This window comes from Mobula birostris, chromosome 4 (assembly GCF_030028105.1).
Source record: "Mobula birostris isolate sMobBir1 chromosome 4, sMobBir1.hap1, whole genome shotgun sequence".
Classification (NCBI taxonomy): domain Eukaryota; kingdom Metazoa; phylum Chordata; class Chondrichthyes; order Myliobatiformes; family Myliobatidae; genus Mobula; species Mobula birostris.
Window position 1 is genome coordinate 174,896,380 of NC_092373.1, and position 15,275 is coordinate 174,911,654.

Consider the following 15,275-nt stretch of genomic DNA (forward strand, 5'->3'; position numbering starts at 1 on the left):
ATCTCATCCCCATAGCTCTTTTGCACCACCCCCCATTTCTCATCTGCGGGTACGGTACTTGGTCTCCCTTTCTTCCTTAGCACTTCCTTCTCCACACAATAGCCTACTGGTTCCCTTTTTAATTCTGCGTCAGAGAGAGCTGCCTCCGCCAAAACCATCAGCCCCTCGTCTCGTTCCTGCGCCTGCACAAATTCTTTCCTGGCTAATGCTAAGTCTGTCTCAGCTCCCTCACTACCTCTTGTTTCACTACACTCCCTCTTTTCACTTTCTACCTCCTTCTCGTACAAGGCTGGCAGAAACGTCTCAGCTAAATTTACTTCGGCAGTCCCGTGATGAACCTGTGAGTCCATGGGCGGGGTCTCAATGCTAGCAGGCTGACCTGTCAATCTCACGGCTGGGAACACGATTCCCCCAGCGAGGTCATTACCGAGCAAGACCTCCACGCCTTTCATCGGTAATTCGGGCCTCACCCCGATCGTGACTAGTCCAGAAACCAAGTTACTTTGTAGATGTACCTGGTGCAAAGGGACTGCCTCTGTCCCTTCCCCAATACCTTTGACCTTGACCTCCCCAGTCTGGGTCTCTGAGCTAAACTCTAATACACTCTTCAGTATCAGTGACTGACACGCTCCCGTGTCTCTCCAGATCCACACTGGAACTGGGTTTAACCCCTCCTTCACTGACACCAATCCGGCTGAGATAAACCTCTCGCGCCCTTCCTGAACTTTGGCAGACTTTACCTCTCCTAGCGGTTCGTTTACCAGCTCGATACAGCCAGTCAAAATCACCATTTTTCCTTTTCCCGTCTCCTTCTTTGGGGCAAAGCACCTGGACGCAAAGTGTCCGACTTTCCCACAATTATAACAGACGACCCCAGGAGACTTCCTACCAGACTGCTCCCGGTCTACCTTATCCTTCTCACTAGTCCCCGGCTTACTTTCTGACTTTTCTGGCGGACTCTCCCTGCCGTCCTGACTACCCTTCTGGTAGCCTTTACTCGGGGCAAACTTCATTTTATGCGCCAACGCATACTCATCCGCCAACTTAGCAGTTGCGGCTAACGTGGCTGCCTCTTTCTCATCTAGGTAGGGTCTCATACCCTCAGGGACACAACCTTTAAACTGCTCAATCAGGATCAGCTGTAGCAGTCTGTCATAATCCCCCTCTACCCCCTTCGAGGTGCACCAACGCTCACAATATGTCTGCATCTCACGGGCAAACTCTAAATACGTGCGGTCCCACTGCTTCCTCGCATTCCGGAACCTCTGCCGGTATGCCTCCGGGACCAACTCATAAATCCTGAGGATGGCCTCTTTCACCACCTCATACCTCTGGGCATCTTCCACAGACAAAGCTGAGTAAGCTTGTTGGGCTTTCCCTTTCAGGACACTCTGAAGCATAACAGCCCACTTATCCCTCAGCCAGTCCTGACTTGCAGCAACTTTTTCGAAATGGAGAAAGTACCGATCCACATCGGTACCGTCAAATGGGGGAACCAGCCTAACCTCCTGGGTCGCCCGGAACCCTCCACCTTGGTTCGGCACGGGCCCCTGCTCTGCCCTTATCTTTAACTTCTCCAGCTCGAACTCCCTTTCCCTCTGTTTCTCCTCTCGCTCCAACTGTCTCTCTCTCTCTCTCTCTCCTGCCTTTCTAACTGTTTCTCTTTCTCCCGCCTTTCTAACTCTCTCTCCTGCCTTTCTAACTGCTTCTCTTCGTGTTCTAACTGCCGTACCCGGAACTCGTGCTCGAGTCTCAGTTTTTCAAGCTGCACCTATACCGCGTCTCCAGCAGGTTTTTCAATAGACACCACCTCCAGCTCCCCTTGGGGAAACACACCTTTAGATACATAGTGCTCTACGATAGCTCTGTGTATCTCCTCTCTCCTCATTGTCGACTTCCCCTTAGCAAGATTCAACCGTTTGGCCACAGCTATCAATTCCGCTTTCCTGGCATCCTCTAATGCCTCCAAGGTCGGCGCCTTTATAAATTCCTCAACCTCCATTTCTGCTGTTGGCCTTTTCTTTCCTTTGGGAATCTTAACCCAATCAATTTACTCCGTCCCAAATTTAGCGTTCAAAATCGCGGACGAGAACCCCACTTATGTTACGTACCCCGTAACTGGGTTGCCAAACCAGCAGAAATGGATCACTCAATTGGACTCTGGACTACTAGAACTAAGAAAGTTTTATTAAAGAAACAAGCAATACAGTACTCTAATCAAAAGGATAATAAATACAACAGTTCAGCAATGATTAAACACCCATGTACACAGAATTAAGATAACAGGATCAATCAAGCTCTATCGTCGTCTTGGGGTAAATGACCAGTTTCAAAGTGACGCAAAGTTCAGTTCAATTGAATTCAGTTCAGTTCGCAGTAATCACTGCCATGGGAGATAGACAGTGTGGGGGAAGGAGAGAGAGAGCAAAACAAATGAATATTCAAACGGCTTCCACACAGACCTTCGATATTCTTCGCAGTCAGCTTTTGGGCGAGCCCTTTGTGATGTCTTCTGAGGTCACCGACCGTGACCCCCCCCGTTTCCAGATACGATCGTTTCTCTGCGGTGAACCTGGCACCCAGGCAAGGGCGGACACACACCAGGTTCCCGCTGATCGTGCCTTTCCACCCTGTGCGTCTATGGCTTGGTCCCGCGACCAGCCTTCCAAAACTTCCCACCGACTTATGGGAGGCGCACCGCTTCCAGGGTCTCGTTACCTCGGGGTGTCGTGTGTGTCCTGCCTTAGCGAACCTGTCCCTTTTTATCCTCCTGCTGAGGTATCACCTGTCCATCACTTCAAACAGTTCGGGGTTCAAAGGGGGAGCCGATCTTGACAGCTCTCCTTCCGTTAAACTCTCCCGTCCCTTCATTAACATCTCCAAATGCTGCTCCATTGTTTTCCTTATCTCTCTTTCTCCTGAAGACAGGAGGCAGACCAACTGCTGATCCCACTGGTGCCAGCACAGCTAACATCTTAATCTATGTGTATTCTCGTCACACTTGGCATTCAAGATAAGGTAGTAAATTGGATTAGACGTTCGCTTTGTGCGAGAAGCCAGAGAGTGGTTACAGATGGTTGCCTCTCTGACTGGAGGCCTGTGACTAGTGAAGTGTGGCAGGGATTGGTGCTGGCTCCATTGTAGTTTGACATCTTTATCAACAATCTGGATGGTAATGTGGTTAGCTGGATCGGCAAATTTGCAGATGACATCCAAATTGGAGTTGTAGTGGGCAGTAAGGAAGACTGTCAAAGCTTGCAGTGGGATCTGGTCCAGCTAATGGCAGATGGAATTTAATGCAGTCAGGTGCACTTTGGGAGGACCAACCAGGGTAGGTATCACACAGTGAATGGTAAGGCACTGAAGAGTGTGGTAGAACAAAGTTCATAATTCATTGAACATGGCATCACAGGTAGATAGGGTCGAAAAGAAAGCTTTTGGCACATTGGCACAAAGATTTGAGTACAAGAGATGGGATATTTTGTTGAAGTTGTATAAGACTTTGGTGAGACCTAATTTGGAATATTGTGTGCAGTTTTGGTCGCCTGCCTACAGGAAAGAAGTAAATAAGATTGAAAGAGAAAATTTACAAGAATGTTGCCGAGACTGGGGGGACCTGAGTTGTAAGGAAAGATTGAATGGGTTGGAACGTTATTTCCTAGAATGTAGAAGATTGAGAAGAGATTTGATAGAGATGTACAAAATTATGAGAGGTATAGATAGGGTAAATGCAAGCAGGCTTTTTCCACTGAGCTTGGGTTAGGCTACAACTAGAGGTCATGGTTAAGGGTGAAGGGTGAAATGTTTAAAGGGAACATGAGGGGAAACTACTTCATTCAGAGGGTGATGAGAATGTGGAATGAGCTCTCAGCACCAGTGGTGGATGTAATTTCAGTTTCAACATTTAAGAGAGGTTTGGATAGTTACATGGACGGGAGTGATATGGAGAGCTATGGTCCAGGTGCGGGTCGATGTGACTAGGCAGATAAATGGTTCTGTACAGACTAGATGGGCTGAAGGGCCTGTTTCTGTGCTGTAGTTTTCAATGACTCTGTAACCTCAGATCACACAGTAAACTTTTGATTTTTTTGTACCGCAATGGACTTTGCATTCCTCGCTATCCCCTGCACATGACTCTAAGACCTGGAAAACTTACAGCAAATATTTCAAAAGCACTAGGGAAAATACCTTCAATGCTGTCTTCAAAATCCTTAGTTCACTGGATGGGCAAATGAATCAATGTCCGTGTCCTGTGATAATATTGAAGCCCTACCTACACTAAGTTGTTTGAGTTGGGTACGTCACATCATTCACATGTTTGACACTGGACCTCTCTATTTAGATACTATTCTAAGCTCTTCTTGGGAAGAAATTACCTCATGAACAGAGGATGTTTTATTGTTTCAAAGCTTCCTTGAAAAACAACATCCCCACTCATGCAAATCTCTGCCCTGTGACCAGTCAAAATGGCAAAGGAGCATTCAGGATGGTATTGAGAACCTGTGGAGTCCACGCATCACGAGTCCAGAGGCCCTGACTAGTGGAAGAAATGTACCATTTCATGAACTACTCACCCACCTAACCCATGATAAGGCATATATCAGGCATTGGCTATCGATAGCAGCTTGCCAGAGTCCTCTGTTCTAGGTCAGTACTACTTTTTTCTCTCCCAGGGTTGAGGCCTTTAGAGCTACTGGTGGCGTTTCTTCAGCACTAGGTATTTACGGGGTGGGGTTGCTAGCCCCATACCCATCTCTCCTATTGCACTTGGGCTTGGGACCATCCATGGTGGAGTTCAGCCAACACAGAACCACAAAAGTGGATTGGAAGCAAGTTATCTTTGGGACTGCCTAGGAAAAATCCTTTAAGTTATTGCAGTTTAGAGGCCATTTTTTAAAATTTATAATTCCAGTTTACGGCCCTCTCTTACTGAATTCAGAAACCCTATATTCACATATACTGAATGAAGATTGCAAGTGTTTTGCTGGTATGTGAATGCAAAAAGAAAACACCAAATGCTTGAAATGCTCAACAAATCAATCTGAACTATTGATGAAGGCTCTGAACCTGAACTACTAACTCTTGTTTCTCTCTCTCCATCGACATTGCCTAACATGAACATTTTGCGTTTTTTTTTGTATTTAGCAACTGCATTCTCTGTATCTGGATGCATTTTGCAGATAATATTAAACCAACAATTGTACATTTTGTAATTTTTAAAAATAGTACTGTGCACTTGCATGCACTTACATTTTGCTGTATTAGCTGAATTCTGATTGCCTTTAATAATATTTCATTGCAAGATACCAAAAAATTGTCAGAAATGAATCTTACGATATGCTGAATTTTGCAGCATAAATGCAGCAATCGTTTATTGCTGTACTGAGCCGAGAGCTCAAATTGTTTGAGTTTTTGTGGTGAGATAATCCCATAATCCTTTGGCTCATACTTAACACTGTATTAACAAGCTATTGTGTCTACTAATTAATATGTCATTTGAAGGGCAATGTTTCTTTTTAAATTTGTCCTCTTCCTTGATCCTGGTATGCTGTATAAAGTGAAAACGTTAATTATCTACCTGGAATATTTTGCGAATGTCTTTTGAAAAATGAAAAAAAATATTTTTATACAAAATGCAAAAGATCCTGTTTGTCATGCATGTTAATGATTTATGCTGACTTATTTGCATACGAATGGAGGAATCCCATAATTTCACATTGGTAAAATGTGCAAATCTTTGCCAAAAAGATTCCAGTTCTGACTTTGCCTAAATATTGAGAGCAGTACCCACCTTGTTCATATGTTATTGAAGCAGAAGACTCCAGAGGGAGATATTCTGACCATGATCAGTTTTGATTTGCTAAATCTCAACATGTTGTCGACTTTAGTTATTAAAATCACCTTTCCTGAAACTTTTTGACACAGACCTGCAATTGTCGTACTTCTGATGTCCATGGTCAATGAAAGGCAGCCATTTGTTCTGCGCTGTGCTGTACTGTACTGTTTCCAGTGCTTCTTGTACAAAAACCAGAAAGGGCAAGCAGAGATAGTGGCCACTCTTCTGCCAGCAACCATTGACGGTAAGCGTTCCTGTTTAGAAGCTACCTTATACTGAGAAAGCTAGTGTGTACAAATCTTACTCAAGTTGTTCAGTACAATTTTTTAATGGTATTTGGGAGACTGTTTTAATAATGCAAGCATAAAATAAAATTCAAAAGGATATTCCTTCCAGTAGGCTGGCGGCGCACTCGAATGCTGCAGCCTCTCGGGGCCAACCAAAGGTGTCTTTGTATTTTTTTAAGTCTTTTTTTTTTACAATGATAAGACAATGCTAGGCTTTAAGGATTTTGGATACTGCAGGTATACCCCATCAGCGAGCTAGTCTTGGTCTGGGCTATGTTCCTTCCTGCCGCAGGAAGACATCAGAGTTGGTGCGCGAAGGTGGTCTGCAGTATAACGGTGTGTCAGGTGATTGTCTTGAACGTTTCTCTTGCAATCACAAGACCCTGTTGGACATTGATAATGTAAGATGCCACAGGCCCATTTCCCTTGTTTGTTAATGTGACAGATGGCGAGGGACCTGCATGACCTCGGTTGTAGTGAGAACTAGTCCTCAAGCCGCAGACTTCCTTGCTGCTGCAGTCCAGGAGAGGAGGTGCCAGAGGCGGTGTAGCATGGTGACTTTGCTTGGTTGGGGGCTGGCCTCCAGTATTTGATTGGTGGAACAACAAGCTGGATTGCATGCAATTGTCTGCGGACTGCTGGGAAATGCACCATCATTTTGCAGTACATGTCACTCAGGGACTTGGGCTATATGTATACATATTTTGCTTGACTGTATGTTGCTTGCTACCTTGAATGTATGGTATGTGTCTTGTGCTGTATATGTTTTGTACCTTCGCTTTGGAGGAACATTGTTTTGTTCGGCTATATTCATGTATGGTTGAATGATAATTAAACTTGAACTGAACTTAAGATGTTAGACTATAAGATGTTAGAGTAGAATTAGGCCATTCAGCCCATCAAATCTGCTTCACCATTTCATCATGGCCGATCCCAGATTCCTCTCAACCCTATATTATCTACCTTCTCACCATATCCTTTGACACCCAGGCCAGTCGGTAAACTATCAACTTCCACCTTAAGTATACCCATGGACTTGGCCTCCACTGCAGTCTGTGACAGAACTTTCCACAGATTCACTACTCTCTGGCTCTCCTCCTCCTAAAAGGTTGCCCCTCAATTTTGAGGTTATGCCCTCTAGTTCTGGATAACCCCACCTCTCTGAATACTTTGAATCTTTAAGTCACAATATAATATCTCAAATTTCCATGAACCTACTGGACCTGCCATTCATCTGTTCAATTAGCCATTTCAACCAACAAAAACCTTGCATATCCCTGCTTAATATACCAACTATCTCCACAGCATCAGATTTCATTATTTCTCTTACAATTCCCAAGTTCAGCTTCATTTTGTGAATATTAATAGTAACCTTGACAAAAGTGCCAACATGTAAGACCATAAGATATAGGAACAAAATTTGGCTTTTTGGCCCATTGAGTCTACTGCACTATTTCATCATGGCTGATTCTTTTTCCCTAACAGCCCCAATCTCCCACCTTCTCCCTTTGTTTCCTCACCAATCAAGAATCTATCGACCTCTGCCTTAAATATACGTAAAGACTTGGGCTCCACAGCTGCCTGTGGCAAAGAATTCCACAGAACTCCACTCACTGGCTAAAGTTGTTCCTCCTCATCTCTGTTCTAAAAGGATGCCCCGCTATTCTGAGGCTGTGTCCTCTAATCTTAGACTCTCCCACCATAGGAAAGATCCTCTCCACATTCACTCTATCTAGTCCTTTCAACATTTGGTAGGCTGCAAAACCTGTGTCTTGCCTCAACTTGTCTGCTTATTGAATGATGTTAATGCTTCTAGGTAGGATTTAAATCTATGTAATTATGAAGGAAACCATGGGTGTGTCTGTTAGAAAGCAAAATCACACAAGAAATGTTTCAGAACTGCTCACTTAGCAGCCATAATCTTTCCACAGCATTAACTTCAGTTAAACGTCAAAAAGGCAAGTATTTCTTTAGTCAAAGGATTATTAGGACAAGAGTTGCTGTATTCTTCAACCATTCTGGAAGCTGTCCTGAATTACGTTTAAAAGTGACTTGGTTGGCTACCTGAGAAGGAAGAACTCGGTGATTTTTGTAGATGTACAAGTTTGCTGCTCAGAATTGTGAAAATTGCATCACAGGAATAGGTCAGTTGGTCCATTGGGCGGATGATTCTGGCTCTTCAAATTGAGCAGTTTTCTCTAATCCCTTTAGGCTTCAATTATTTCTACATTTTAACTTTGGCTATGGCAGTCCACACAGCTGATTGTGCAGTCAAGCAGTAATTTCAGTGCAGTTTTTAAAATTTATGTTTGGGTTACAAAGCCAATGCAGGTGGAGATTTGAATCTCTAGAAGTTAGTTCGACGAAAAGCTTTTTTCCTAATTTCTGTTCAGAAAAGTATTTGTTAACATTGCGAAAAATTTATTTATCCTCCTAAAATAAAAGTGTTCCTAGTCTGTTTGATTCTCCAAGCAGTCTGTGCAATTATTTTAAATTGATGACACCTTGTCTTTGTTTAGCAAATTCCATCTCAGCTGGCCAGCTGCTGTGTGGAGGCCTCTTCTCTCCAGATTCACTCTCAAATTGGTGTGCTGCTGTTGCACTAGCGCATGCTCTGCAGGATAATTCAGTCCAGAAGGAACAGTTGCTCAGGGTCCAGCTAGCCACCAGTCTTGGAAATCCACCGGTGTCTTTGCTCCAACAATGCACCAATATCCTTTCACAGGTATGACACTGTGGATGTAACTGACTGTATTTTGAATTCCAGGCTTTCACACACTAATCCAGATCTATTTTTATTACTGGTTGTTTCAGAAATTCTCAGTCATAGTAGAACAGAATTGGTATTGCTCTGTTGCCTTGCAGTGAGTAGATTTACTTTAACTCCAGTGTAAGCTTCTGCTGTAACTAATATTTCTTGGAAGTTGGCAGATTTTTTTTATTTTCTCACAGAATTTCAGCAAGAAATGGCTCAGTGGTTCCATTTAATATCAGAGAATGTATACGGTATACGACCTGAAATTCTTGCTCTTCGCAGACAGTAAAATGTTTAAAAACTCAAAGGCCCTTCTCCCATTCCCAGGCACAAGGAACAGCAATGCATCAACCCTGCCCCTCCCTTACTTATTTCAGCAGAAAACATCAGCACCTACCACCCACCAAGCAAGCAATGGCAAGGCCCCCAGCAACAGACCATGATTACAATCTAACAAAAACTAATTGTTCAGCTGACAATTTGATATGCCACAGGCTCTCTCTCTCTCTCTCTCTCCCCCCCTCCCAACAAGGGACAGAGAGGTGTCGCCTCCTTTCCACAGCGAGGGGGGGAACCAGCAAAACCAAACAACTTACTGATTGTAACTTTACAGTCTGCTGCAACACTTTTATTCTGAGTTCTTTGACTTGAAAATCGGCAGCAGACTTCCCCACCATTGAGAGAGAGAGAGAGGGAGCGCGATTGCACAAGTACAGAGGTTTCTGACAGCTGATCTGATGTTCACGATGTTCCGCTTCTCCTGCGATGGCCTTGTTGATGACACTGGCATGAAATTGGCTTGTCCACAGGGCTGCAGAGCCTTTATTCTGTCTTCCAGGCCCCATCCTGGGGATATTGAAAAACGGCCGATTGGTAAGCTCTGGGACCGGGAACCACTACTGTAAAGAGCTGTAGTTTGAGTGCAGCTGTAGATCATGAAAATGAAGGAGATATAGATCCTTCAAATGACTTACGTATAAATGGGATGTTCAAACGGGGCAGTTTTTGTGAGGTGCATTGCTAAGATCAGCTCCCATCAATTTTAGACCTCCAACATTTTGTCTCTGGTTGCTGTCAAGCTTCCTGGCTGTCAGCCCTTTTTCATATGGTTGATAAGATAAGCTTTGAAGAAATCAAAAATATTACCATCACTTGAGTGGTATTTTGGCATTACTCTGTAAAGCAAAAATGTATGAAGCCCGTAAGTGTTAAACTTCTTTTATTTCTGGCAATCAGAGTTTTTAGGAATATACAGTCACAATGAAATCTGAGCATTCATGAATGATGAATGCTCATGGTTTTGGTTCAAAAGCCTGGAACAGTATGAATCACCAAACCTAGTAGCACATTCACTACACAGGTTCAAATAGGTGGTCATCATCCTTTTAAGGCACAGTTAGAGATACTGCTTTCAGTAGACTCCCTAATCCTTGTGACTGAATAGAATATACATGCTATGTTCTTTTACCTGGGGAATCTGTGCAAGTAATTAGCAATGACATCAAATGAATGTTTTGTACGTTTTACACACCCTATATTACTTGTGAGCTGTACTGCAACAGTGCTTGCATTCTTGTAGTTTGAATGTGAGACTTCTTTTAACTGATTATTCTAGAATGATTAAGTTACTATAGGCTTATTGTAAAATTCATTCCTTTTAAGATCCTTTAGGTTTCTCAGGCTTCAATCATGCTGAACATTTAATATTTTTATATGTAAGTTTTAAATGTGATTAACAAATTACAGGTCATAATGAAGGTCATAGAGCACAGATTTAAGAGTCCATTATTATAGATGAAGTTTCAGGATGCCACACATGAAGCTGCCTAACAAGGTAATAGCCCATGATATTACAGTAAAGAAACTAGCATGGATAAAAGATTGACTGACTGGTGGAAGGCAAAGTGTGAGGGGTCTTTTCTGGTTGGCTGCTAGTATTCTGCAGGGATTGGTTTTGAGTCTGCTACTTTTCACGTTATATGTTAATGATTTGCAAGACAGAGTTGATGGCTTTGTAGCCAAGTCTGCAGATGATCCAAAGATAGGTGGAAAGGCAGGTAGTGTTGAGGAAGAAGGGAGTCTGTGAAGGAACTTGGGCAGATTAAGAGAACGGGGAAAGAAGTGGCAGATGGAATACAGTTCAGGAATTGTGCGGTCATCGCTTTGATAGAAGGAATAAAGGTGAAGATTATTTTCTAAGTGGGGAGCAAATTCAGAAATTGGAGGTGCAAAAAGACTTCGGAGTCCTTGTGCAGGATTCCCTAAAGGTTAACTTGCAGGTTGAGTTGGTGATAAGAAGGCAATTGCGATGTCAACATTAATTTCGAGAGGACCAGACTATAAAAGCAAACATGTAATACTGAGGCCTTATCAGGCATTAATCAGGCTATATCTGGAGTATTGTGAGTAATTTTGGGTCCCATATATAAAAAAGATGTCCAAAGGAGCTTTACAAGAATGCTGGAATTGAAAATGAGCATTTGATAGCTCTGGGCCTGTACTTGCTGAAGTTTAGAAGAATGAGGGGGATCTCATTAAAACCTACTGAATATTGAAAGGCCTAAATAGAGTGGATGTGAAGAGGATGTTTCCAATACTGAGAGAGTCTTGGGCTAGAGGGTGCAACCTCAAAATAGAGGGTGTCTCTTTATAACTGGGGTGATGAGTTTTTTTTTAACCAGAGGGTTGTGAATCTATGGGATTCATTGCCAGAGACAGCTGCGGATGCCAAGTCATTGGGTACATTTAAAGTGGAGGTGACAGGTTCTTAATTAGTAAGGGTGTCAAGGGTCACATGAAGAAGATAGGAGAATGGGGTTGAGAGGGAAAATAAATCAGCCATGATCAAATGACAGAGCGGACTCAATATGCAAAATGGCCTGATTTTGCACTATGTCTATGTGGGGAGTTGTGGTAGTGTAGAGGCCACTGTATGCTTTACAGTGCCAGTGAAAGGGGTTCAATTTCCATCTCTAAGGAGTTGATATGTTCTCCCATGACCACAAAGGTTTCCTTTGGGTACTCTGGTTTCCTCCCTTATTCCATAGACATACGGAGTAGTAAGGGTTTGTAAGTTGTGGGCACCCAGCAGATCTACAGACTGTTGGCTGTTGGTTCAAAATGATACATTGAAACATATAGTGAAATACATGTATGGTAAATAAAGATAATCTATGATCTTAATCTTTAATCAAAGAAACTTATGCTCATTGTTCCTCTGGCTGTTTTTAGAAATGTTTTTAATTATTTCAATCCATCAGCTCCTTCCAATGCCTCTATGTGTTATCCTCTAATAATTTGAAACAAAGTATTTTAGTTCAACTGTTTTTTAGACAGTGTATATAGTGATTTAAGGTGCCTATCCAACTTCAAGAAGGAAAATCTAATTGTACTTTATTGGATCTTTGAGTCTGAAACAGTCCTGTTTACTTGTTTGGTCCAGAGGAGAGGGCGTGAAAGTAGACATGGGAAATGGATGAGATGCAACAATCACTTTTTATTTACAATAGTAAAAGGAGAGCTATGGTTTATCCCCTGTGGCTCATCTCCTTTATCACTCCACACATTCTCTCCCCCGCCTCCCCCAACACACACGCACCTGTAGCTTAAAGAGTTTTTGTCTCCTTCCCAGTTCTGATGCAGGGTCTTCTACCTGAAGTGTTAACTCCTTCTTCCCACAAATGTGGCCTAACTTGTGTGTTTTCAGCATTTTCTGTTACGATATCAGAATTTCACCATCTAGTTTTTTCGTCTGTTTCATGATCATCTCCCAGTTTATCCTGAACTACAGTGGAGTCTGTTGAGCAATGTTTTCTTTTGCAATTCATTTAACTTGCCATTTCTGAAGAAGCATATGCCCCTTTCCAAACAGGCAGAATAAATATTTTGTTTCACTATCTGCTTTGAGTAAATATCAGTCCTGCTGGCTCCAATTTATCACAGCAAGTAAATTTAGATTGCCTTTTCTTTTGAATTAGTATTCATTTCTAGGCCTGATATACTTGCAGCAACAACCTTGACTTAATACCCCAAGATCTGTCATTCTATTGCATAAGATAATGTCCCAAAAATAACATTTTGATAGCTGACTGGATAATTTGTCAGCTAATGTTGGTACAAAAGTTTGTATTGTCTTGGAAAAGTGCTAATTCAGTTCACAAAAGTTTAAATTATTATGGATATATCACTTCCTGTAGGTTTCAGGTATTTTTTAAAAATCTTTCATTTGCCATTGACCAGTGCCTTTGATTACTGGAGCAGACAGATCTTCGGATAACATCTTCCTTTAGCTTCTAGGTAGCTTGCAGGACAGAGCAAGTGGGGGTGGGAAAACCCTTGGAAAAAGAAAAGTGGCTTGACAATTGTATCTATCTTACTCTTTTTCTATTTTTTTCATTTTCAAAGGTTTTTATTTTGCATCTTGCTAACACAAATCAAACAACATTGTGTCAATATGCACAACATTGTGGGCCGAAGGGCCTGTACTGTGCTGTACTATTCTATGTTCTATGTGTGCTCTGCATAATTATTGTGCAAATGTATATTGTCACTGTACATATAAATGTCCTGTTTACCTATTACATTGTTGTAACCAGCTGTCCACTAACATAAAGTCATGTTATAATTTTTGAAAAACTTGATCCATTGAATTTTCTTTTACTGGAAGCATTAAAGAATTGAGCAATAAAGCTGTCATTAATGGAAAGGCTTACATGGAAAATCACTGAGATTTTTCTGAAAAAAATCTCAGTGATTTTCAGCTGTGATAGCTTTTTGTGAATTGAGGCTAATTAAATTAAGAAAGAAATTCCTTAATCAATGTTATTATCCTGGCCCAGGTTGTCTGTGCTGTCCATTAAGATGGTAAAACAGATACTCCTGTAAAGTTCTGATAAAGTTGTTGCCATTTAAATTTTTTGCTTTCATAAGAATAATGTGTATGTGATTCTGATGGGAAAGATTTTTTGACATTATCACTGAGGAATATAGGTATTTGTGATACCTCTGTAGCCTTGGTCAATGTCCTCAGAAGAAATATAACATTTGAAAGGAACTTTTTATAAAGCTAAAAGGCAGGTAGAAATTCTCAGCAGCTCACAGACATCCATGAAGATGCAGCTGTTGATCAAGCTTCATCAATGTTGGGAGAAAAATGAATAGATCTCATCTTTCTAATTAAACATTGATCAATATTCTGAAGTTATTTTTGCATAAAGTGATTGTTCTGAGCATCTTTTTATGACTTACTTTTGCTGTATAATTTACAGGGAGATAAGATCAACAGACGGGTGAGTTATTTGGACAGATGTTTGCTTGTTGCAGCAGGGTTCTTTTATCTTGCCTTGGTTTCAGCTTTTTTCCTTTAACTGCATTGACTGATTCAAGTGCTGATCTGGGTTTCTTTTTCATGTTCAGCTAGCTTCTACTATAATAGGGAATTTTTCCCATTTAGTTTAATTTAGATTGTGGCATCAAGGGGATGGAATTGTCTCTGATGTTGTTTCCTCAAAGGTTTGGTATGTTAATAAGGAATCATCACTTTCTTTGAACTGTCAAAGAACTAGTGAAGCCTATGACCTACAAAACTATAAGATACTGATACCCTGGCCTGTTTTCTTACCCCACTCAATACATTGATCTATAATGTCCTGAGCTGGCTTCACCTGCACTTTTCATGTGGTTATTATTAGTTTTATTTTCACTTCATGTGGGTATTGCTGGAAAAGGCAACATTTATTGCACATCCCTTCAATTGCCCTTCTGTGCAACCTGTCAAAACTTAGACCGTTTGCAAAATCAAAGTGTATCTCAAATTATTAATCCAAAGTTGCAGTTATTAATTAATCCCAAGTTATCTTTACTCATTCTCTCAAGTGAGCTACTGTTTCCTTCAAGGTGCATTAACTATAATCAAAGATTCCACTCCAGGTGATAGTGAAATTCCATTATTTCTGTCCAGATTTGTAATGGAGTGTGTCCTTGATTTGGTATCATCAGTGTTTCACATAGAAATTGTAGAAAGTCCTGCCTTTGGATTGAATGCATGCTGTGGTTAGTGTGTGGTGAAATAATACTCTAACCCATGCACCTGAGCATAAGTGCTTCATAAAAGTATCTCATCTCAAAGTTGGAAATATTACTTTTTAAGTGAGCCCAATACTAGCTTATTTCACATCCTTCTCTTAACCTTCTCTCTTCCTCCCATCTCTCTGTGGCTGAGCATGCAGTTGTGCTTGGAGAAAGCTCCTGTGGTTGCATTTTAACCCTTGATTGCTGGATGCCAATGTGCATATATGTCATCTGTGGTGCAGTTTTTTGAGGAATGGTGGTTTGCAGGCTTTTTGCAGCTTGGAGTTGTTGGTGGTCACTTGTGTGCAAATCGTTGCTGCTTCAAATT

At 41.7% G+C, this 15,275-nt stretch overlaps 1 protein-coding gene across 6 annotated transcripts in view; it reads left to right on the forward strand.

Moving 5' to 3' along the window:
• The window catches only part of uso1 (USO1 vesicle transport factor), a 136,637-nt gene that overhangs the window by 71,844 nt on the left and 49,518 nt on the right, over positions 1-15,275 (forward strand). For 4 of the 6 annotated variants that reach the window (XM_072256533.1, XM_072256532.1, XM_072256535.1 and 1 more), the window contains 3 exons: positions 5,926-6,080; positions 8,643-8,848; positions 14,146-14,166. In XM_072256533.1, the coding sequence (XP_072112634.1) occupies positions 5,926-6,080; positions 8,643-8,848; positions 14,146-14,166 (382 nt within the window). The remainder of the gene's footprint in view (positions 1-5,925; positions 6,081-8,642; positions 8,849-14,145; positions 14,167-15,275) is intronic. The other 2 variants (XM_072256537.1, XM_072256538.1) reach the window with 1 other exon arrangement.